Below are 24,800 nucleotides of genomic sequence, written 5' to 3' on the forward strand. Positions count from 1 at the left end.
CTCTGTTTCTCTTTCTTTCTATTTCTTTCTTTCCTCTTTCTTTCTTTCTTTCTTTCTTTCTTTCTTCTTTCTTTCTTTCTTCTTTCTCTTTTCTCTTTAGACATTAGGCATAACAACACAACAGAGAATAAAACTATCATTACAGTACACAGTAGCCACAAGTAGCCTATGATCTGAATTACTTGAAAAGTGATTGTTTTTCCAAGTTAACGTAGTAATGTAGCAGAAGCTTTAAACTGACCATCTTCTATTGCAATGTTTCCAGAGATTCTTCAAAAGCTTTCAAATCAACCAAATGTTAGGCAGTAGTAGAAATAGTAAAAATCCATAATACTGCCCTATACCATTTTTACTTTCTTTTTTTTTTTTTTCCCAGACGGAGTCTGGCTCTGTCACCCAGGCTGGAGTGCAGTGGTGCAATCTTGGCTTACTGCAAGCTCTGCCTCCTGGGTTCACACCATTCTCCTGCCTCAGCCTCCCGAGTAGCTGGGACTACAGGTGCCCGCCACCACGCCTGGCTAATTTTTTGTATTTTTAGTAGAGACAGGGTTTCACCATGTTAGCCAGGATGGTCTTGATCTCCTGACCTCATGATCCACCCGCCTCGGCCTCCCAAAGTGCTGGGATTACAGGCGTGAGCCACCGCGTCCGGCCACCTTTTTACTTTCTGTTCACTTTTTAATTTTCTGCCTTCTCTAGACCTAGGAGAGGCTTTTATTGTCTGGTCACTAAAAAGTCTTCTTCATAACAGCTGCTTTACACTAGATTTTATTTTTAAAATTCTCACCCAAGGGGAAATTTATCTATTAAACATTAATGCTAACTATGAAGGACCCACTACTCAGTAAAGGGCTTGATGAGAACTCCCTGGACTAACCTGTTCATGGTCTCTTCCCAGTCTCCCATGCAAGCCTACCCAGGCCTGTGGCTTTCTCGGAGGTCATCCTGCCTCATTGTTTGAGACTTTTCCAGGCCCTGGCACCTCCTCTAACTTCACTACAGCTCTTCCTGCTTCAAATTCATCCATTTTATGTCTTCAGACCCTCATCATCCACGACTTTCGTTTGAAATAAAAAGGTCAGGCTGGGTGCAGTGGCTCACGCCTGTAATCCCAGCACTTTGGGAGGCCGAGGCAGGTGGATCACGAGGTCAGGAGTTTGAGACCAGCCTTTCAAACATGGCGAAATCCTGTCTCTACTAAAAATACAAAAATTAGCCAGGCGTGGTGGCAGACACCTGTAATCCCAGCTACTGGAGAGGCTGAGGCAGGAGAATCGCTTGAAACTGGAAGGCAGAGGTTGCAGTGAGCCAAGGTCATGCCACTGCACTCCATCCTGGGCGACAGAGTGAGATTCCGTCTCAAACAAACAAATAAACAAACAAAAAGATTTATAAACAGCCTGCTTACACACCTCTCGGTTCTTCTTGTCTCTTCTGAGACCTTACCCTTGCATTTACTGAAAACAAATAGAAAATTAAAGTAAATTCTAGAGTCATTTTCTGGATGCCTAAACTCACAATTGTTACCACGTTGTCAGATTTGCGTTCATCTTTCTCTTTTTTATTTTAAATGTTTATGGATACATAATGTTGTGCATATTAATGGGGTACATGTGATATTTTGATACAGGCACACGATGTGTAATGATCAAATCTGGGTAACTGGCATATCCATCACCTTAAACATTTATCATTTTTTTTGTGTTGAGAACATTCCAAATCTACTTTTCTAGTTATTTTGAAATATGCAATACATTATTGTTAACCACAGTTGCTGTACTGTGTTACTGAACGCTAGATCTTATTCCTCCTATCTAACTATATTTTTGCACCCATTAACGAACACCTCTCTGTCCTTTCTTTCCACTACCCTTGCAAGCCTATGGTAACCACCATTCTGTTCGCTATCTTACTGAGAGAGACCCCTTGTGGGCCAGTCTCTCAGTCTGATTCTTTTTCACATCTTTCCAAAGGCATCACAATAATGCATTCGTTTTTGCATAGCATTCCAGGAAATTGTCTATACATATATTTATCGGTTTATACCATTTATTGTTGTTTTAAGTTACAAAAATGCCATCTTCTTGGATACATATATGTATCTGTAGCTTTCTTTCTATATTAAATTTATTTAAATAAAAATATCTAAAACATACCCAAGTTGATATTTATATATTTGTGCATTTATCATCACTACAGTAGCACTTTTAAATGTCAGGCACTGTTCTCAGCACTTTATTACAAATATTAACTCACTTAATCCTCGTAATAATTCTACATGGTACACACCATTTTTATTCTTGTTTTATAGCTGAAGAAGCTGAGACACAAACAGGTTGAGTTACTTGCCAAAGCTACCCATGTAGTTAGTAGCAGAGATGAGATTTGAACTGTGATACTGACACCATTGTCAGACTTTATGCAAATAACCATGTTGCTATGATACACACATCTAGTTTATTCCTTGTTACAAATTTATAGAATTCTACTGTATAAAAATATTTTATTGATATATCGCTCTACCATTCTTGATTTTTTACTATCACAAACCATGTGGCAAGAAATATACTTCTATATAGGCCCTTGCATCTACTGTCTAGGGCTTCTGGAACATGTATATTTAGATGCAATTGCTGGACATACATAATTTCAATTTTAGCGTGGTAGTTACGATCAAGGCTTTTGGATTCAGGCTGGCAGAGTTTGAATCCCAGCTCCATCACTTAGCTGTGTAACTCAGACCTGTTTTAGTTTCTCATATTTTGTTATCTTTTAGCCATTATTTTATGGAGTCATTTGTTCTTTTAAATGTATTTTTAGAGATATTTGTGCATTCTTCTTGTGTGCCTTTGTCTTTCATATGTTGCTAATATATTCCTCTGGTCAGTTGTTTGACTCTTTTGTAAAGTCAGATCTGTGGATACACAGTTCCCATAAAATGAAATGCACCATTTTTAGGAGTACAGTTCAATGGGTTTTTTCCTTTCTGTTCTTTTTTTGGTGGAGGGGGCAAGGGCTTGCTCTGTTGCCCAGGCTGGAGTGCAGTAGTGTGATCATAGCTCACTGTAGCCTCCAACTGCTGAGCTCAAGTCATTCTCCTGCCTCAGCCTCCTGAGTGGTTAGGACTATAAGTGCATACCACAACCACTAGCTATTTTTTTTTTCTTTTTTTTTGTAGAGGCAGATTCTCACTGTGTTGTCCAGTTTAGTCGTGAATTCCTGGCCTCATGCAATCTTCCTGCCTTGGCTTCCCAGTTCAAGGAGTTTTGACAAACATATATAGTTACGTAATCACCAATTGATTGAGATAGAGTATTTCCATTATTTCTAGAAATTCTCCTGTGCTCCTTCGGATCAATCTGCTTCCCCAATATCTAAATTTCTGTTCCTATAGTCTTATTTTTTGAACTGCATGATAAATGGAATTACACATTACGTTGCCTTCTGTGTTTAACTTCCTTCACAGAGCATAATGCTTTTGAAATTCATCCATGTTGTTGCATATTCCAGTAGTTTATTCCCTTTTATTGCCAAGTGGTATTTCATTGTATGTACGCTATACACTAGAAAATGGACATTTAGATGATTTTGAGTCTGGAGTTACTGTGGATAAAACTGCTATAAACATTCACATACAGATAATTTTGTGGACATATGTAATATGGTTTGGCTCTGTGTGCCCATTCAAATCTCATCTCTAATTCGAATCCCCACATGTCAAGGAAGGGACCTGGTGGGAGGTGATTGGATCATGAGGACGGTTTCTTCCATGCTGTTCTCATGATAGTGAGAGATTTCTCATGAGATCTGATGGTTTTTAAAGTCCCAGTTCCTGCCTGTGTGTACTCTCTTTCTCTCCTGCCACCATGTAACATGTGCCTTGCTTCCCCTTCACCTTCCACCATGATGTAAATTTCCTGGTGCCTCTCCAACCATGACGAACTATGAGTCAATTAAACCATTTTTCTTTATAAATTACCCAGTCTTAGGTAGTATCTTCATAGCAGTGTGATAACAGACTAATACAGAGAATTGGTACCAGCAGAGTTGGGTACTGCTATAAAGATAAACTGAAAATGTGGAAGAGACATTGGAACTGGTAACAGGCGGAGGTTGGAAGAGTTTGGAGGGCTTAGAAGAAGATAGGAAGATGTGGGAAAGTTTGGAACTTCCTAGAGACTTGTTGAATGGTTTTGACCAAAATGCTGATAGTGATATGAACAACGAAGTCCATGCTGAGGTGGTCTCAGATGGAGATGAGGAACTTGTAGGGAACTGGAGCAAAAGTCACTCTTGCTATGCTCTAGCAAAGAAACTAGTGGTATTTTTCCCCTGCTTTAGAGACCTGTGAAACTTTGAACTTGAGAGAGATGATTTAAGGTATCCGGTGGAAGAAATTGCTAAGCAGCAGAACATTCAACATGTGACCTGGCTTATTCTGAAAGCATTCAGTTATGTGTGTTCACAAAGAGATGGTTTGAAATTGGAACTTATTTTAAAAAGGAAGCAGAGCATAAAAGTTTGGAAAATTTGCAGCCTGACCATGTGATAGAAAAGGAATACCCATTTTCTGCAGAGGAATTCAAGCTGGCTGCAGAAATTTGCATAAGCAACGAGGAGCTGAATGTCAATAGCCAAGACAATGGGGAAAATGTCTCAGGGGCATGTCAGAGACATTTACAGGAGCCATTGTCATCACCGGCCTGGAGGCCTGGGAGGGAAAAATGGCCTCATACATTAGGATCAGGGCTTGGCTGCTCTGTGCAGCTTCAGGACTTGATGCCTTGTGTCCCAGAAGCTCCAGCTCCAGCCATGGCTAATAGGGGCCAGGGTATAGCTGCAGCTGTTGCTTCAGAGGGTGCAAGTCCCAAGCATTGGTGGCTTGCAAGTGGTATTGGGCCTGCAGATGTGCAGAAAACAAGAGTTGAGGTTTGGGAACCTCTGTCTAAATTTCAGAGGATATATGTAAATGCTTGGAAGTCCAGACAATAGTCTGCTGGAGGGGCAGAGCCCTCATGGAGAACCTCTGCTAGGGCAGTGCAGAACGAAACTGTGGGGTGTGAGCTCCCACACAGAGTCCCCACTGGGGCACTGTCTGGTGGAGCCATGAGAAGGCCACCATCCTCCAGACCCCAGAAATGTAGATCCACCAACAGCTTGCATTGTGTGTGTGGAAAAGCCACAGACACTCAATGCCAGCCTGTGAAAGTAGCCATGAGGACTATAACCTGCAGACCCACAGGAGAGAAGCTGCCCAAGGCATTAGGAGCCCACCCCTTGCATCAGCGTGTCCTGGATGTGGGACATTAATTCAAAGGAAATTATTTTGGAGCTTTAATATTTAATGACTGTGCTACATGGGGCCTGTATCCTTTTTGTTCTGGCCAATTTCTCCCTCTTGGAATGTGAACATTTACCCAATGCCTGTACCCCCATTGTATCTTGGAAGTAACTAACTTGTTTTTGATTTACAGGCTCATAGGCAGAAAAGGACTTGCCTTATCTCAGATGAGACTTTGGACTTGGACTTTGGGGTTAATTCTGGAATAAGTTAAGACTTTGTGTGACTGTTAGGAAGGCATGATTGGTTTTGAAATGTGAGAAGGACATGAGATTTGGGAGGTGCCAAGGGCAGAATGATATGGTTTGGCCCTGTGGCCCCACCTAAATCTCATCTTGAATTATAATCCCCACATGTTGAGGAAGGGGCCTGGTGGGGGGTGATTGGATCATGGGGGGTGGTTTCTACCATGCTGATCTTGTGATAGTGAGGAACTTCTCATGAGATCTGATGGTTTTGCAAGTAGTAGGTTCCCTTGTGTGCTCTCTCTCTCTCCTGCCACCATGTAAGATGTGCCTTGCTTCCCTTTTACCTTCTGCTATGATTGTAAGTTTCCTGAGGCCTCTTCAGCCATGCAAAACTGAGTCAATTAAATCTTTTTTCTTTATAAATTACCCAATCTCAGGTAGTATCTTTAAGGCAGTATGAAAACAGACTAATACAGTATGTTTTCAATTTTCTTAGGTAAATACCTATGCATGGGATTACTGGTTTATATGGTAACCGCATGTTTAACATTATAAAAAACTGACAAACTATATTCCACAGTGGCTATACCATTTTGCATTGCAATAGCAATGTATGAAAATCTCACTTGTTTCACAGTCTCAACCACACTGTATGTATTATCCTTATTATTTTGTCTATTCTAGTTGGCATGTAATGGTGTCCCATTGTGGTTTCAATTTGCATTTCTCTAATGAATAATAATATTGAACATTTCCTCATGTGCTTTTTGCCTCCCATACTTCTCCTTTAGAGGTGTCTGTTCAAATCTTTTGACCATTTTCTATGTGTGTTATCTCATTATAATTATATTCTTACTGTTTTTTTACACAGAAGACTAAGATTCAAATCCTCTATCAAAGTATATGTTTTTACAATATTTTCTTCCAGTCTGTGACTTTTAATTTCATTTTCTTATTAAAGTCTTTGAAAACAGATGTTTCTAGTTTGATGAAGACTAATTTAGCTAAAAATCTCTTGGTATATCGTGCATCAGGGTGACCTGGATGTGAGACATGGAATCAAAGGAGATCATTTTGGAGCTTTAAGATTTGACTGCCCCGCTGGCTTTCAGACTTGCATAGGGCCTATAGCTTCTTTGTTTTGGACAATTTCTCCCATTTGGAAAAGTTGTATTTACTCAATGTTTGTACCCCCATTGTATCTAGGAAGTAACTAACTTGCTTTTGATTTTACAGGCTCATAGGCATAAGGGACTTGCATTGTCTCAGATGAGACTTTGGACTGTGGACTTTTGAGTTGATGCTGAAATGAGTTAAGAATTTGGGGAACTGTTGGGAAGGCATGATTGGTTTTGAAATGTGAGGACATGAGATTTGGCAGGGGCCAGGGGTGAAATAATACGGTTTGGCTGTGTTTTCACCAAAATATCATCTGGAATTGTAGCTCCCATAATTCCTATGTATTGTGAAAGGGACCCAGTGAGAGATAATTGAATCATGGGGGTGGTTTCCCCCATACTGTTCTCACAGTAGTGAGTAAGTGTCAGGAGATCTGAAGTTTTTATAAGGGGTTTTCCTTTTTACTTGTCTCTCATTCTGTCTTGCCTGCCTCCATTTAAAACACGCCTTTCGCCTTCCATCGTGATTGTGAGGACCCCCCACCCACCTGGAACTGGGAGTCCATTAAACCTCTTTTTCTTTATAAATGACCCAATCTTGGGTATGTCATTATCAGAAGCATGAAAACAGTCTAATACACCATCTTATCTTGGAATTTTCATTGTTAGAATTTTTTTACTCTTAATTTAATTTATTTTGTAGATCCAGGGCTAGTCAGGCTGTCTAGGTATTTTTGAGTGAGCTCTCTTAGTTTGTGCCTGTTAAGAAATTTTTTCATTTAATCTGTGGTATTGCTGTAAGTGATCTCAGGGTCCAGCAAGAATGGTTATATCAATCTGCTTGATCTGTAGACATATCAGAAATAGTGACAACCTGTCTTTCAACCATAGGAATAACATAAGCCATTGCTAGGGGCACCCTGGCCAGAAAGTAAGGCAAGTTCATTTATATTGTCTTGGACATAAACTGAACCAAGAAGAGATGAAAGCAACAATGTCATATTTATTATTTCACCCTATTTTGTTTTGTTTCTATGTTAATAATTTCTGCCACAGCACTATACTTGTCCTTTTGTACAGTTCATGTGAATAAAATATTATCATGTATCTTTATTAAAAATATGTTAAAGAAACCAAACATCTTTTGAATAACATGACTCTTCACAGCCTACAATTATAATACATGCTCCCATTGAACAGGTGCCCTAGTTCTCTTCTCTTCATCATTTTGCATGGACATGAATGACCACTTCCTTACCTGACTTGATCTCAGTGTCTTGCTTGGCAGTGTTACTGAGGTGACAGAATGTGGTGACATGTTTTTCTCCTTGCACTTGTGAAGTTTGTCACTTGAGTGCTAGATGGACCACTTAACTAATGCAGGCTAGTAGACGTCCTCAATCTTTGTCAGTTTGTTTTCAGTTTATAAACACTACAGATTCTTCTAAGAAGATTGAGAAATATTCAATTTCTCTTTTGTTTTCAAAACTTAGTATTCAAATCTCCCTCTTGAAAATTGTCAAAGATGCACATAATCTAGCAAAAAAGAAAAATTTATAGGGCTAGAGAGAGAGTCGGTAACAGAGTGAACTTCTGTGTTCCTTGCTTTTTGCTTGTGTGTTCATTCTAATTCAGCACTATAGCATAACAGAAACAAAGTCTCATTGGGAACTGAGCAAAGCACAGACATATTTAACATAAGACATAAGAATTAGGTGTTACTAAACCTACCAAGTAAATAGTGTGAGAAACCACTGATTATAATGTTTTATCTATTACATTAATAGAGATGAGTTTTCATGTCTTAGAATGGAAACAACACTGAATTACAGCAAGTTATTTTAGCTCTTACATATGCCAGAGGCAGGACTGGATGGCTGCTGTAGGTCTTAACAATTGCAGAATTCTGTGACTTGAAGGTGAAAATCAAGTTCTTATAATTCAGTTTCCACAATGAGTTTCCATATGACTACATTGTTGTTTAGTTTTGTTTTTTGCTAGGTTGTCCTACCCTGTAAAGTTGCAGTGAGATTCAAGAAGCACGTGATCAATTGGTTAGACAGATATTGATAGTTAATAATGAAAATGTCAGCTATTTCTTGAAGAGAGTTTTAGTCAGGGTCCTCCAAAGAAACAGAACCAATAGGGTGTGTGTGTGAGTGTGTGGGTGTGTGTGTGTATGTGCGTGTGTGTAATATGTGTGTTTGTGTATGAAGAAAGAGAAAGATTTATTTTAAGGAATTTGTTCATGCAACTGTGGGGGCTGACAACCCTAAAATCTGCAAATTAGGCCAGCAGGCTAGAAATTCAGGTAAGAGTTAGTAAGAGTTGATGACGCAGTCTTGAGTCTGAATTCACAGTGCTGTAAGCGGGAAACGCAGGCAGTTTCTATGTTGCAGTCTTGAGAATCCCTTCTTTCTCAGGAAACCTCAGTCTTTATTCTTAGGACCTTCAACAAATATGAGGAGGTATACCCCTATTATTTATGAAGGGCTATCTGCTTTCCTCAAAGTTTACTATTTTAAGTGTTAGTCATATGTAAAAAATACCTTTACAACAACATCTACAGTAGCGTTTGACAAACTACTGGCTACCATAGCCTTGGCAAGCTGACAAGCTAAAGGTAACTATTGTGAGTGGTTATTCATTAAGGCTTTAATCAGTGTCATCAAATCAGGCATTAAAGTATTAGCAAACAGTTATTTCATCAGAAAGATGATTATTTGTCATTCTAGTATTTACTCTTTTTGCTGATTTATCATGTCTTCATTTTGTTTCAATAATGTTAATAACGTAGAACTTGTGGATATTTTAATATCATTCATCCAAGATTAAGCTATATTTAAAACCACAAGCTTTAATATATCGACAGCACTAAAAAGGGACAAAAATAAGAAACTCTTAATTCATGTCTTTGAAAAGGTAAAACACCATCTGAGAAAGACATTAGTCTTATTTATATGGATTAGAAAAAAATGTTAGAAAATATATACAAAATTTGGAAATCATCATTCTCAGTAAACTATCGCAAGAACAAAAAACTAAACACCGCATATTCTCACTCATAGGTGGGAATTGAACAATGAGATCACATGGACACAGGAAGGGGAATATCACACTCTGGGGACTGTGGTGGGGTGGGGGGAGGGGGGAGGGATAGCATTGGGAGATATACCTAATGCTAGATGACGAGTTAGTGGGTGCAGTGCACCAGCATGGCACATGTATACATATGTAACTAACCTGCACAATGTGCACATGTACCCTAAAACTTAAAGTATAATATAAAAAAAAAGAAAATATATACAAAACAGTGCTATGAAATGTAAGCTAAGTCACGAAATACTCTATACCTCATCATAGTGGTGAGGCTCTGTCTAAATTCATTTACCAAAAAGTGCAAATTGATTTTCCATAATTTTGATATATTTACTATAATAGTTTTGAGAACTCTTTACTTTGGAACATGTGACTATAATCCATGTTATAGAAAACCACATTTGTTAAGATGTATTTGTTCACTTAAAGCTTTTGTGAATGGTGCTATAGTATATGAATTTAATTCACTGTACTTGTGAACATTAATATCTTGACTATGATGACACTGAACTAACAAAAATTAACTCATTCTAGTGGTGTGAAACTCTAGAGAGTTCTTTGGAGCTAGAAACATACCTAAAAGCATTCCTAGTTCTTTCTTTTTTTAAAAACAAAAATCATGTAAAATGGATTAGAGAGTCTAATGCTTAATTTAGGAACACAATGAGGAATCTCAATTATAAAAAATAATAGTAGATGACATTTAAAAACATTTTATGCGCATTTAAAGCATTTAGCCAGGCATTGTGCTAAGCATTATTCATGGCACATAAGTTATAGTATTTAACTCATAGTAAATCTGTAATAATTTGTATATCCTTCTTACAGATGAGCTACAATAGCAGAAATGATGTAGTGTGATAGTTTTACTTGAGTCTCTACTCTTAACCTTTGCATGTACTGCCTCAGTAATACAAAAGATGGGAGATGACGGTTGGGTGGATGCAGAATGAAGGATTGAAGGCAGCAGGGTAAAGAATAAAGAAATATTAGATGAGCAAAGTGGGAAATACTAAAATATTTCGGGGTTAAATCATGTTTAAGATCTGTTTTGGCTCCAGTTTTTCAATTATGGTGAAAATAAATTTTAATTATATTGATATCTAAGCATGATTTACCCAATACCTGAGATCTACTACAGCTTTATGCCACCACCCTAGACTTCAAGGATACAAAAAATATTCTATGTCCCCTTAAGGAAATGACAAAAACACTTTCACCCTGATATCTTAACCTTTTAGTATCTCAATTCAACTGAACTCCAAAGAGCTGAACTTGAAAATCCACCTCAAAACATGCTTCCTCCCATGAAGCTTTTTCTACCTTTTCTCTAACAAATCCCATTGGTTCAAATATATTTGTCAATTTCATCACACATTCCTGAAAGTTGACCCTTCATATTATTTCATGTTAATTTCTAGTTTGGATGCCATGGGAAGGTAGACATGAGCATAAAAACTCTAAAAAGACAAGACCAGGACTATGAAAAATCAAAAAGTAAGCTCATAGAAGAGAAATCACAGACATGACACTAAGAAGTTGAGGAAGTTTGGTCCAAGAAAGCTTCCTGGATACAGAGAGATCAAAACAAAGGGGTATAGAGCAATGTGGCAGCTAGATGGAAGGGTTGGAAAGTAGCAGAACCAACATGTGTCCAAAGGCCCTAGCAGGAATTGTACATATGTAGCCTCATTTAATTCTCCAAAGAAATATGTGTTATTACCATTCACATTTTCTAGATGTTGAAACAGAGACCAACAAATCTTAATAACATAAGGTCACCTCTCATAAATGATAGAATTATGCTCAAGTTTAGATTTGTCTTACTGTAGATTTCATTCATTTCATTCATTCACTTATTCTATTTATTTCATTTACTCTTCTAAGTATGAGATTTTTAAACAGAATAGGCATTATTCATTTTGATCAGATGAGTTGATATATAAATGCATAAATAAAGGAAAAAATGAAGTTTATGAGTTCACTGCAGTCTAAGTTATTAATATAAAATCCTCTCTCAAATTATCCTAAATTCTGACTCTTTTAGGAGCCTGAAATATATTTCAAGATGGCAAGAACTGTATTCTAACTTTAGGTTGAATTTGGATTCTGCTTATTTGAGATAACACTTAGGTCTCAAGTGGAACAGCTAGCACAGAAGAAAGAACTTTTCTCAACACATTTCTTAAGTTATACTCTTTGATTTATCACACAAGTGATGGGGAAAAGCTAATCACTATTCAGACTTAAAAAATATATTTTTGTGGCTCCACGTTTGGATAGAGACCAAGAGAAGAAAATACATTAAGTAGGAGAGCTAATTAAGAATGTAGCTATTGCAGTGATTTCAATATCTGGGCACTTGCCTTTAATAGTCTCCAGAAGTGCTATACCTTACAGTTAAATGGCCTTCCCAAGCAGGACCAGTGGATTTTCATGCCAGAGGAAACTTACTAGAAGCACACAAGACACACAAAAATAAGTAAAAACAAAAACCCAATTTCTATGTTAACTTAAGAGGATGATTTTAAAGAAGTTGGAATATTTCTGTTTTGGGGAGACACATTGGAAAAGAGAGGATCTAGAAAATATGAAACATAAACTGTATTCTAAGAAAGGAAGAGGCAGAGAGAGGAAAGAGGAGAGGAAGGGAGAAAATGAAAGGGGGAGAAGAGAGATAATTTCGGGAGTAACAACTTGCAGATTTCTAGCTGTAGCATAGGTCACTACTATATTAAAAAGCTTCAGCTAAGTTCTTGAAGATGGCTTTTGAAGACCTCATTTTTGGAAATGAATAGGCAGCTCATGAGTTAGAAAATCTAGAATCTCTTTAGTAATAAAGTTATGGAAAAATTTATGAGATTCTAGAAAGGCAACATGCTGCTCTTTAGACCTGTGTCCACAAATTGATTGGGAATAAGGTGAACTGACTTCTCCTGGAGGAGCAATTATGAGTGTGACAGAAACCCAGCCCATCATCTGGGTCAAGGGATGTCCCTCATCCACAGAGGCTGAAAACTGCAGAGTCCACAGCCCCATGCTCAAAGCCCTGTCCTCTGGACAGGCTGATGAAAGGGTGTCCATAAGAGGGCACAGGATGGCTGGTAGGTTCTTTGCTGGCCAGGAGAAACATGGTAGACACTGGGTGAAGGAGGTCCCTGTGGCCACTCGATACCTGGGATGGGAGGAATTCCCTTTGACAGATGGCGGGTATATTAGTCTGCTTGGGCTGCCATTACAAAGTACCGCAAATTGAGTGACTTAGTAGGAATGTGGTGTCTTACAGTCCTGGAGGCTGGAAGGCTGAGATGAAGGTATTGGCAGGTGAGTCCTTCTGAGGGGTGTGAAGAAAGCATCTGTTCTAGGCCTCTTTCTAGGATACTTCTCCCCAAATGGCCATCTCCCTAAATGGTCCTGAATGGTTTTCTCCCTGTGTCTCTTCACGTTATCTTCCATCTGTGTGTGACTGTCTCTGTGTCTGTATTTCCCCTTTTTATGTGGACACTAGTCATATGAATGAATTGGGCCCACTTTCACTTGCCTGTCTCTATAAAGGCTCTATCACCAAATAAGGTTATGTTCTGAGGTGCAGGGGGTTAGCACTTTAAAATACAAATCTCATGGGAGGACAAAATTCAACTCATGTAACAGGAGACAGGCCATCGCTACAAGTTAAAAAAAATGCATACTATAGAATCTCAATTAGATATTGTTTCCTGACTGCGGTTTTCCTTGCATTTAAAAAGGAATTCTAACAAATTTTCTCCCAAGGAACGTTATATACCCTTGACCACTGGTATAGGGAGAAAACATCCTGGTATTCAGAGAGTCCTCTGCAGTTTCATTAATTAGTTATCTAATTAAAATAACATTGATTTGCCTCTGCAGACATGGCTGAATATGTTTTATTCATGTACTTAAGAGACACAGATCATTCCTTTCTTATTTTAAGGATGAAGGTGGCTATTTCCATGGCCAACAATCACCATGCAACCTGGCAGGGCCCCCTGCCACCTCCCATTTCCTGCCATCTCATGGTGACCAGAAGCCATGCCCTTTATGTCTGTTTTCTAAGGAATCAGGAAGCAAAATCTCATAGTTCATCAAATGATAATCATATATTTTCTGTTGTCAACAAGTAAAAGTAATAAAGTTCATGCTAAAAATACCGGTATTCATCTTTTTAATAAACATTACTGAAAGTCCATTGCCAGTCAATAATTGAGGAATAGACATTGTTCCTACCTTCCAGGTTCTTCCGGTCTGGTAAATTAAGATGGGGTATCGTACAAAGTTAGTGTGTCCTAAGGTAACAACAGACTAATAGCTCTGGAGGCCAGATATGTATGTATGGTTATAAAAAAGTTTTATTAGGGCCATTGTTGCAAATCATCTTGGAATTTTTTGCCATTTGAGAACATTCAATTAAAAAGGCATTATAATGCTGAGATTTTAAAATGTAAATTAGAATCTGGAAAGTTTTCAATGATTTCTAGTTTAAAATTAAATAAAGCACCAAAAAAACGAATTAAATTTAGAACATTTTAAGAGAAATGAATAAAAATACTCAACTACTTTTGGAAACAAACATAGAGGAGAGTCAACTTTATTCAACCAATAAATAGAAAAGCAATGCTATTTAATTGATGGAACAAAAAAAAACACTTCCTCAGTTTGAAATTATTCCGAGTTTAGAAAGCCAAACCAAAAAAAGGAGTGCTTAAAATAAGTATAAAGAAAGGAAAAACATAGAGAACAGAACAGAGATAAAGAAAAAAAAAAAAAAAAAAAAACAACAACAACAGATTTAAAAAAAAGACAAATTAGAGAAGAAGGGTAAATGAAGAAGAAACACACCATAGGGACATGAAACTAAATCGTAAAGTTAGGAAGTTGTTGATCACTGATTTATGAAAAGCTGACTGGCTCCATGAAGATTTAAAATAGTGCTCTCAATATTGTGTTGCAGGTGCTACGGTTTTATTTTGAAATAAGTATAGTGTTTGAAATTCCAAATTTCTCATTTAATCCTGAACATTTTGCTATTATGCCAAAGAATGACTTGAAGCACAAAAACGTATTTAAAACTATTTCCAGCAGTGGTTCTCAAATCTGATACCTCAGCATCACCTGGCAAGGGTTTGCTTTGTTATTTCAGCAGAGATCTACCAACCAGCTGGCAGCACTCTGGTTATTTATGTTTCAGTATCTCTATTTATCTATTTATATTATCCCAGTCCATTCTCACAATCACACAATGAGCAAAGCGAGGCAGTGCTGAAAAGGGCAGCATCAGAGTTTGCCCGCAAAGTGTTCTGACAGCAAAATGCATGCTGAGCTTCTACATTTCATTGTCCCACAATTGCAATGGCAGGCCCCCATCCTAGAACTACCCTCTGGGCTGGTGGGATTCTGACATCTATATTTTGAACAGCATTTCTTAAAATCATCAGGGTTTAAGATTCCAAGTAGTCAAATATACTGCATTCCACAATGACCTGAGATTACCTTATTTGTCCCTTGATTTAAATCCCAAGTCTTTAAAAATAAATCAAATCCTGGAATGAGGGTAGGTGAAAAAGTTAATATCAAGGAAAATAATGAAAAAGAAAGAAGGAACTCTGTGTATAACACTTCCCCAGGAATAAGTAGTCTCAACTACATCCTAAAGCTCTTTAACCACCTTCATGAAAGCCTCAATCCACTTGGAATGGGACAGAAATTGCAAAGGAATACTCTCTGGGCACCAGCGATATTGCCACAACCAAATCTTAACATCATAGGATTTCAGCACTGAAATGGAAAATGAACAAAGAAAGGTAAGCAGTTTACAGTACTAGTAAGGAAGAAAAGCAAAAGGTTTTTCAAACGTTGGGGCTCTCTCCAGTTGTTCCCAAGAGATACTGGGATATTTTACCTCGACCATGTCTGTGCCTCTAATCATCCACCCACCACAGAGCTCAGCCAACCGAGAAGGGCTAAGGGTCCTGTCTAGGACTCTTCACTTGATTTTGCTTTCTTTTCTTTCGAGAGTGCACAAGCCAGGCACGGCGCAATGGTTCATGTCTATAATCCCAGCACTTTGGTAGGCCAAGGCAGGTGGATCATCTGAGGTCAGGAATTTGAGACCAGCCTGGTCAACATGGTGAAACGCTGTCTCTCCTAAAAATACAAAAATTAGCCAGGTATGGTGGTGGGCACCTGTAATCTCAGCTACTCGGGAGGCTGAAGCAGGAGAATTGCTTGAACCCGGGAGGCGGGGGTTGTGTGAGCCAAGATCGCAGCATTGCACTCCAGCCTGGGCAACAGCAGTGAAACTACATCTCAAAAAAAAAAAAAAAAAAAAAAGAAGTGCGCAATCCTAGGACACAGAGGAACCTCAAATATCCTCTACTTCTAGAGCTCTGAAAATACAGAAACACCTTGCAATAAACTCCCCCTTTTGCATCCTTTTTTCCTACTCTCCTATTCACATCTTCCTTGTCCATATCTGTTTGTTTGTTTGTTTTCCCTTCAGGAATAAAGGGAGTTCATGAACAGAAATCTCACCCAATTCTATGATACCTTCCAGAGGTTAGATGAAGAAATGCTGAGTAAATATGGCGTTCCCTTCTGTATGCTATTTTGTCATTTCTTTGATCTCCAGCAAAGACTTTAAACAGAAGGAAAGGAGGGAGACAATGGTGACATCCAAAATCAGGTTGAGGCCAGACTTCTTCAAAGTGATATGGGAAGGGGGCAGGGAAGTGCTGGGTAGGGCCTGTGCCCGCAGACCAAAGTGAGGACAGGCACTCCTGTTTTCATGCCCAAATGTTGCATTTTCCAAGACCACCCTGGCTCACAATGTCCCCATCCTCTGCCTATAAAAACCCCGAGAACCTAGTGGGCAAATACACAGGTGGCTGGACATCAAGCGGAACACACCAGCAGAACACACTGACAGATGCTGGCAGGCCATCAACTGTGGAACACCAAGGGAAATTTGGCTGAGGGTTGTCAGAGGACAGCCCAGCCTCTGAGCCACCAGACTCCAGGGCAAAACCACCTTCCCACTCCATCCCCCTTCTAGCTCCCCACCCATCTGTTGAGAGCTGCTTCCACCATTCAATTAAACCTTGCACTAATCCTCCAAGCCCACATGTGATCTGATTTTTCTGGTACACTAGGACAAGAACCCTGAGACACAGAAAGTCTTTTGTCCTTGTGATAAGGCAGAGGGTCTAATTGAGCTGATTAACACAAGCCAGCTGCAGACAGCTAAGCTGAAAGAGTTGACTATAACATATGCCCACTGGGGCTTTGGGAGCTGTAAACACTCAACCCTAGATGCTGCCATGGGGTCCAAGCCCACACTCCCCACGACATGCTGGTCTGCAGGCTCCCTGCTAGGGGTTTGAGCTGTGGGGCACAGAAGAAGTGAGCCAACCCTATTACATGCCCTGCGAGGGGCATAAAGGAACTTTCCTCATTTCAAAAATGGCAGAGAAGGAAGGGTGCTCACACACATGTCTTCTAGCATGTTCTCTTTTCCCCTTATCTCGCTTTTTTCCACTAGGCTAGGATTTGAGTCCAGCTAGATAAAGGCCAGCCCATGGTTTGTATCTGATCCACTGTTGAGGCTTCCTACTTCTGAGTGAAAAAGCTTCCAAATCTATTAATAGATATAGCCAACTTTCACTCAGCTGCCAAATCAAAGAATGAACAAAGGCAAAATAGTTACCATTTAGATAGGCTTCTGAGATGCTTGATTTCATATAAGACATCTGCATGCCTAACTTCCCTTTTCATTCTATCAACGTCTATCTATGGAGTGCCTACTATATGCTAGGGACTGTTTCTGTGCTACAGGCATATTCATCATGCCATTCATTTGATTTCTAACTGAAGGCCCTTTTTCTTCTGCCTCCCAATTTCAGCTGTCATAGCCTGTCAAAATCACTATTTGCTCTGGTATTTATGGTGAAAGGAGTCATTACTAGTCATCATGAGACCATCTGTACAATGTCACTGGGTAGTGACATGGCCTCTGTTCAGACTCTAAGATGTTCCATCTTGCAGGATGGATATTAATGCCACTAAATCCATCTTCAGCATTCTTGAATGAGCATTTGCAATAGCTATTACATCTTTGCAATAGCATGAAGACAGAGGACAGCATATTATTATCAAAGACTGCACATTACAATCAAATCACAATACTACAAGCAGAAAATAGATTACCTTTCCTCTATTTTTAATGTACTTTATAAATTTGGACAGACAAGCTGTGTCCAGAGGGAGTTATGGTGGTCAGGCATGTAGCATGATTTCACAGGGCTATGAGGATCTCCTGTGGGCTCCTGGCTAGATGTTAACCTTTTAATGTAAGGGAGTAACTTCCAAAAATGGTGGTACATCAGAACCACGAATGAGGCAGCCTTAGGAGGAATTTAATCATCTGTTTTTTTATTTAATTAATTAATTATTTTTTGGTTTATTTGTATCTCCTAAAATGACCCATTGTTCATTCTGTTGCATATTCAGAAGTTAGACAACACTGATTTAAGCATTTGCCCAGCATATAAAAACCAACTCAAATTCTGCTGGCTTATAAAGTATTTGAAGTCAGAGGAGATCATTTCAAGCCACTACATGATGTAGGCAGCTCATAAATATAAGTGAGGTGGTTCAGTGGATTTGTGATTTGTTTGATGATTGATGCTTCATATTCTAATCCATTATCACAGACATGATGTATTTTCTTATTAAACATGAAAGAATATTTGTCAAGTGCACGAGAATATAATTTTCAGAAATTTTCTTGAAACCCAAAGCTTCTTAATTCATCCCACATTCTCTCACTTATGTTAGAGACATTAACCAGCACAATAAAATAATAGTGCAGGCTTGATGCGTAGTCACAACTGAAATTTGGCTGTAGAGCTGGGAGACAAGAGGGGTGGTTAGAGTTGTGGGGATGATAAGAAGCATGTCCCACATCCGTGGAGCAACTTGTCTTCAGTTCCAGCCAACTGTGAGTGAGAAAACCCAGGATCACCAGACTTTCAGAATTTTTAAAAAAGAAATCACAAATCCAAATTTTTGTGAATTTTTGATTGTTGAATATTAGCAACTAATTTATAGTTTAATAAAATGCCCAGGGGGGCCTGCACTTGTGAGATGAATGAACCTATGTGGGCTGGATTTGACAGAGGACCTGTGAGTTTATGGTCTATTATTTTAACTGGTATCATTCACCAGCCCATTAGTGCAGGGAAGGCAGGATATGCATGGGGAGGAGAAGGGCACTATTGCAAAGCGGGGAGGGAAGTCATAAGGGTAAGCCCTGATAAACACATTTGCTGACTTTGTTAATTTGATTATTTCCAGTTAACAAAAAGTTACCCTTAGTTGTGATAGGATGGTTATCTTCAAAAAGTTCCTTGGAAAATGAGGATTTGAGAAAGAAATGGTCTTCACAGCATCTTGTGGGCTAGGACTTTTCTCGCAGCTGCCAAGAGCCTATAGACAGAAATTTAGATATTTAGAAGATCACAAGATAAAGTTGTTAAAAGTAGCTGTTTGATGTGGAGGAAGCTTCTTTGTCATTTTTTTTTTTACTTATGCAAGTTTTATCTAGTGAATTCTAAAGAAAATTCCAATTAAACATACATTTACATTAAGAAAAAGTTGATATTTTCAGTATCTGTTGTATAATTACCTTTTTATTAAATAGATTTGCAATTCCATGACATTAGCCATGGCTTTATACTTCTTGAGCCCCTGACATTACATATTTGGACTTTGGCATATATTCTGTCAGGGAATTTGTCTTGAATTTTTAGAAAACATACATCCAAAGAACATAATAAAGCTATCAGACATTTTCTTATTTTGTTTTCTGTTTTGATTTGGGATTAAACAGCAGCAAAGACAAGAAAAACACCAACAACACACACAGCAAAGTAATTACTAAAAGTGAGGCTGGAGCCCCAGAGAGACACATTGTCCTGACAGGTGTCCGAGGGAGACCTGGTGTTCCATGTAAGTCCCTGATGTCTTAGAGGGACTGTCAAGAGCACATGCTCAGACATCTTGGGCAGGGCATGTTAGGCAGAGGCAGAGACAGATGTAACTTAATGAAGGGTAAGCTTGAGGGTACTTCTCTTGCCTGACATTTTCCAAAGCTCTGTTATCACTCCTGGGGAGACTGGGAGGAACCCGCTGCTCCAGCTATGCTGCTGTGGCCTAGGAGTCCCTCGTGGCATCCTCAGGCTGTGGGTGTATCCTGAGAGCTGCCTGCACTACTTCTAATATATCTAGTCCCCAGGGTCAACCTTATAAGCCTTAGAAAGTTTTCCTTTTTTTTTTTTTTTTTTTTTTTTTTTGAAACAGAGTCTCACTCTGTCGCCCAGGCTGGAGTGCAGTGGCGCCATCTCGGCTCACTGCAAGCTCCGTCTCCGGGGTTCACGCCATTCTCCTGCCTCAGCCTCCCGAGTAGCTGGGACTACAGGCGCCTGCCACCACGCCCAGCTAATTTTTTGTATTTTTAGTAGAGACGGGGTTTCACCGTGTTAGCCAGGATGGTCTCTATCTCCTGACATTGCGATCCGCCCGCCTCGGCCTCCCAAAGTGTTGGGATTACAGGCGTGAGCCACGGCGCCCGGCCCATAGTTTTCCTTTTAAGAAGAAGGATTGGAATGAGGATACTGCTCTGCCACAAACTAGAAGACCCCTACAACCCTGGATCCACAGCTGTTTGCAGCCGATCCTCATGCAAATTGCCAACAGACACAGGTGGGAGGTGAACCAGGGACATCTGGACAAGAGGCGCACAATCTCAGGATTGAAGCACTGCTGAAAAGAAATGACAGAGGGTGTTACAGCTGTGGCGTTGCTCACAACAAATGGCAATGTTAAAAAAAAAACTTTTCTGTGTCATAAAAAATAATTCAAGTATTTTTGATGTACTATTTCTAAAAGAAACACCAAGTTTTACTTCCATTTGTTCTACAGAAAATCATGTGGACAAAATCATTGTCATATGTAGAGATGATCAAAGACTGACTATGCAACCAACAAATGTAGAAAAAGATTATAGATGAGGATGATGATAAAGGTATATTATTGTCTTGATTTTGTGACATCTTGGGTTTTGTTAACTATGGAAGTTTTTATTCTAAGTTAATATCCATGTTTATATCCATTATTATATTCCTAATATTGTGTTTTTAATGAGGATCTCCAAATTATACTTTTCAACACCACAAAACCTAAATCCACCTCTTTAAAGAGGGCTGGGACAGAGTCGCGAAAAACATAGAAGCTGGTGTTACCCCGCAAATGCTCAGAAGGCAGTCAAAATTTTGAGGTGGGGGTTTAGAGGTGTTGTAGACAGGTAGGCTCCAGAACACTTACGAATATGAATGCATCATACAAAAGTCATCAAATAAGTTTATCTGAAAGCATTTTGATTTGCTTTTAGGATGGAATATCCATCCATTAGTTGCAAACCCTGAGTCCTGAGCCCTGAGCATCCTTCTGCTATTCTGACTACCCTGACTTGTTTCCTACCTCATCTCAGCAGTGTCTTCTACTTTGCTTTTTTTCACATGGGTCCTTATTGTTGTATTTGTATTTATTTATTTTTTGCTTTTGTTTTGATTTCTTTTTTCTAAATACTAATTTTTTTAAAAAAATTTGTTCAAGATGATATCTATGTCTAGTTATCTCTCAATTCCTTTGGCTTACTTTTATATAGGCCCTTGAGACTGGACTTACAAGCACTGATTATAGTAAATAACAGATGGCAAACTATTTTGGAGAGTGTGAACAATAAGATTTCTGCCTCTAGGCCACTGACAAAAAAAGATGAATACATTGCTATCCCCACCCAAGACAGAAAGAATTTCCCAGCCAAAACAGGAGCAGATGTATAAGTCATGGGCAGAGAAAATAAGAAGGGTTTTCCTGGACATAATGGAGTAGGGACTAATCACATACTGTCATAGCATTTGTAACATAAATGCATTTCATTGACGCAGAGCTGTAAAAACAAAAGGAGTTCTTCCATAAATATAAGATGAAGGGTGTTAGTTAACTGCAATGACAAAGAAGATTACTAAGTTGCTTATATGAAATGTGGGAGCTCAAATGTGTGAAGGATGACCTTGTAAGGTGCCACACCCACGGCTGAACGTATATAAATGGTCCTGCCCAGATGTGGCATGCAAACTCAGAATCTTCTCAGTGTAACTCAGCTGAACTCACATCTCCCATCAACATGTCCTACAACTGCTGCTCTGGAAACTTCTCCTCCCGCTCCTGTGCCGGCTACCTGCACTACCCAGCCTCCTCCTGTGGCTTTTCCTACCCCAGCAACCAGGTCTACAGCACTGACCTCTGCTCTCCCAGCACCTGCCAGCTGGGATCCTCTCTCTATAGGGGCTGTCAGGAGACCTGCTGGGAGCCCACCAGCTGCCAGACATCCTATGTGGAGTCCAGCCCCTGCCAGACCTCCTGCTACCGTCCCAGAACCTCCTTGCTCTGCAGTCCCTGCCAGACAACTGGGTCTCTAGGCTTTGGATCCAGCAGCTGCCGCTCCCTGGGCTATGGATCAAGGAGCTGCTACTCAGTGGGCTGTGGGTCCAGTGGTGTCAGATCCCTGGGTTATGGAGGCTGTGGCTTCCCTTCCCTGGGCTATGGCGTTGGATTCTGCCGCCCAACCTATTTGGCTTCTAGGAGCTGCCAGTCTTCTTGCTACAGACCAACTTGTGGATCAGGCTTCTACTATTGATCATCTTGTTAAATTGCTAATTTTGTTGGCTAATGCCTTCAATGCCTCTACTCATAACCTTTATTGTCTTCATCATGTACAGAAAGAATTAGCCTCTTATTCTATAATTATCAAGTTCTCAGTTTGTCTTTGGCCCCAAATACTGGCTGGCAGGCTTCATCTGAAAAACTGTAATTGGAGAACTAGCTCAAAATAAATCTTGAAATACACATTAAAAGTAGAATGTATATTATTCGATTTTCTTCCACAGTTGTATAAAAAGTCAAATCATTTTAATCCAAGAAATCCATTGGTCTCATATTCAGCTATGTTTGTGGTGGTTTTATATTGCTAGGGTTTTGGTTGTGATGTATTAGGGGATTATTATGAAACAATTGGTGTATATATATAGGAATGGGTTTGAAAATCATATGAAGTTTGGGATTCAGACAAACTTTTGGGGGCCTTAGAGATTTTTGTTATTCAAACTACAGGTAGTGGAAGTCTACTAAATTGACAGACTTTTATTCATTAAAATATCAGAATCAGGAATTATCTTGATCCCCTTATAAAATGTGGATTCTTGTGTCTATGCCAACAAGCATAAGGTAGCAAACTAGTTGATAGTTATATCAGGAATCTGCAGAGAAAAACAATACTATTTAGAACAATATGGTTATAGATATACACAAAAGAAAAATTGAATTGAAGAGAAACAAAAGTGATTTGAAGTAACTTTTGAAGTCACCCAATATTTGTTGGTAATCATGATCAAATGCCTGCATCTCATTGATGAGAATTCAATATGATTCAATTATCTACATATGTGTAATAAGGGATACCATGAAACTTGAATGGAGGATTGATATTCCACCTTGGTTTGTATTCATGTTTCACACTAAGTAAAGCTGAAGATAATAACCTTTTGATATCATCAGAAGTGATAATTTAATTCACATCTGAGCATAAATTTAGGGAAATGTTATTTCTCTTTTTTCTGGTAGCATTCTTTGTTTTCTCAGGCAAAGTAGTTCCAGAAACAGGTAAGTGTGAAGATAAATAGATTTCAATAAGGAACCTAAAGTTGAGAAGAAAAAAAGAGTTCAAACAATGTTCAATAACTATTCCCATGCATTATTCCTTTAGACAACAGCTGTTAGAGAAAGAGATCCATTATACATGTAAATTATGTTAAATGTAAAAATATGGAGACACAAAGATGATAAGGAATGTACAGGGAAACTTATTGTACGATATCTTGAAGGAGCTGCAAATTTTTGACTTGCAAAGACAGAAATATCAGAGGGGAGAAGTCTGGGAAGGTTACACACAATAAGCAAAGCAGAAAGGGCTGAAAGTCTTTGTGTATTCAAGGAATTATTGGAAATTTAGCTCAGTTACAATGCAAAGTGATTTAATATGGTGTGGTAATGACAAACATGTTCATTCAAACTACTAACACAGTCTTGAGATAGGGCACTTTTTTTTTTTTTTTTTTTTTTGAGACAGAGTCTTGCTCTGTCACCCAGGCTGGAGTGCAGTGGCGCAATCTCTGCTCACTGCAACCTCTGCCTCCTGGGTTCAAGCGAGTCTCATGCTTCAGTCTCCCTAGTAGCTGGGATTACAGGTGCCCACCACCACGCCTGGCTAATTTTTTTGTATTTTTAGTAGAGACGGGGTTTCGCCATGTTGGCCAGAGTGGTCTCCAACTCCTGACCTCAGGTGATCCGCTTGCCTCGGCCTCCCAAAGTGCTGAGATTACAGGCATGAGCCCCACACCCGGCCGAGATTGGGCACTTTTATTCCATTTTCTCTTCTATTCTAATCACTTATGTACTTTTAAAAAGAAATCTTTTATCCAATGATTAGGTATAAATTATTAGGTTCATACCTAAGGTTAAATAAGTTAAAATCAAATGCTCACAAATGAAAAAACAATTTATAATTAATGTCTTTTGTTTAGAAAATCTAGACAAGGAAAATACATGTGAAAATATTCAGAAATTATGAGTGCCAAAATCTAAGAAAGGTCTTGATATATAAACATACATGTGAAAATATTTAGAAATTACCAGGGCCAAAATCTAAGAAAGGTGTTGATAAATAAACAAGCAGAAAGTCATGGAATTCGTGACTACTTTTAGAATAGGAATGTTGTTAAATCCAAAAGAGAGGCTGAAGTTCAGCTCCAAATCATTTCAGTGCTTGATTAAGTTAAGAGGATATAGGAATACCAGGGCTCTTGTTCTATCCTTCCAAAATCAAATTTAAATTCTTCCAGGAGGAGGATAACATCACAG

General features: G+C 39.0%; 1 protein-coding gene across 1 annotated transcript; it reads left to right on the forward strand.

Moving 5' to 3' along the window:
* Positions 1–21,934: 21,934 nt before the first annotated feature.
* Positions 21,935–22,938, forward strand: LOC101149865 (keratin-associated protein 13-1). The gene has a single exon (XM_004062673.5). The coding sequence runs from the start codon at positions 21,946–21,948 to the stop codon at positions 22,519–22,521; it is 576 nt and encodes a 191-aa protein (XP_004062721.2). The 5' UTR covers positions 21,935–21,945; the 3' UTR covers positions 22,522–22,938.
* The last annotated feature ends 1,862 nt before the right edge of the window (positions 22,939–24,800 follow it).

This window comes from Gorilla gorilla, chromosome 22, assembly GCF_029281585.2.
Source record: "Gorilla gorilla gorilla isolate KB3781 chromosome 22, NHGRI_mGorGor1-v2.1_pri, whole genome shotgun sequence".
NCBI lineage: Eukaryota > Metazoa > Chordata > Mammalia > Primates > Hominidae > Gorilla > Gorilla gorilla.

Coding starts and splice junctions, on each gene's coding strand:
- LOC101149865 (XM_004062673.5), top strand. CDS start 21,946: ATGTGGCATGCAAACTCAGAATCTTCTCAGTGTAACTCAGCTGAACTC.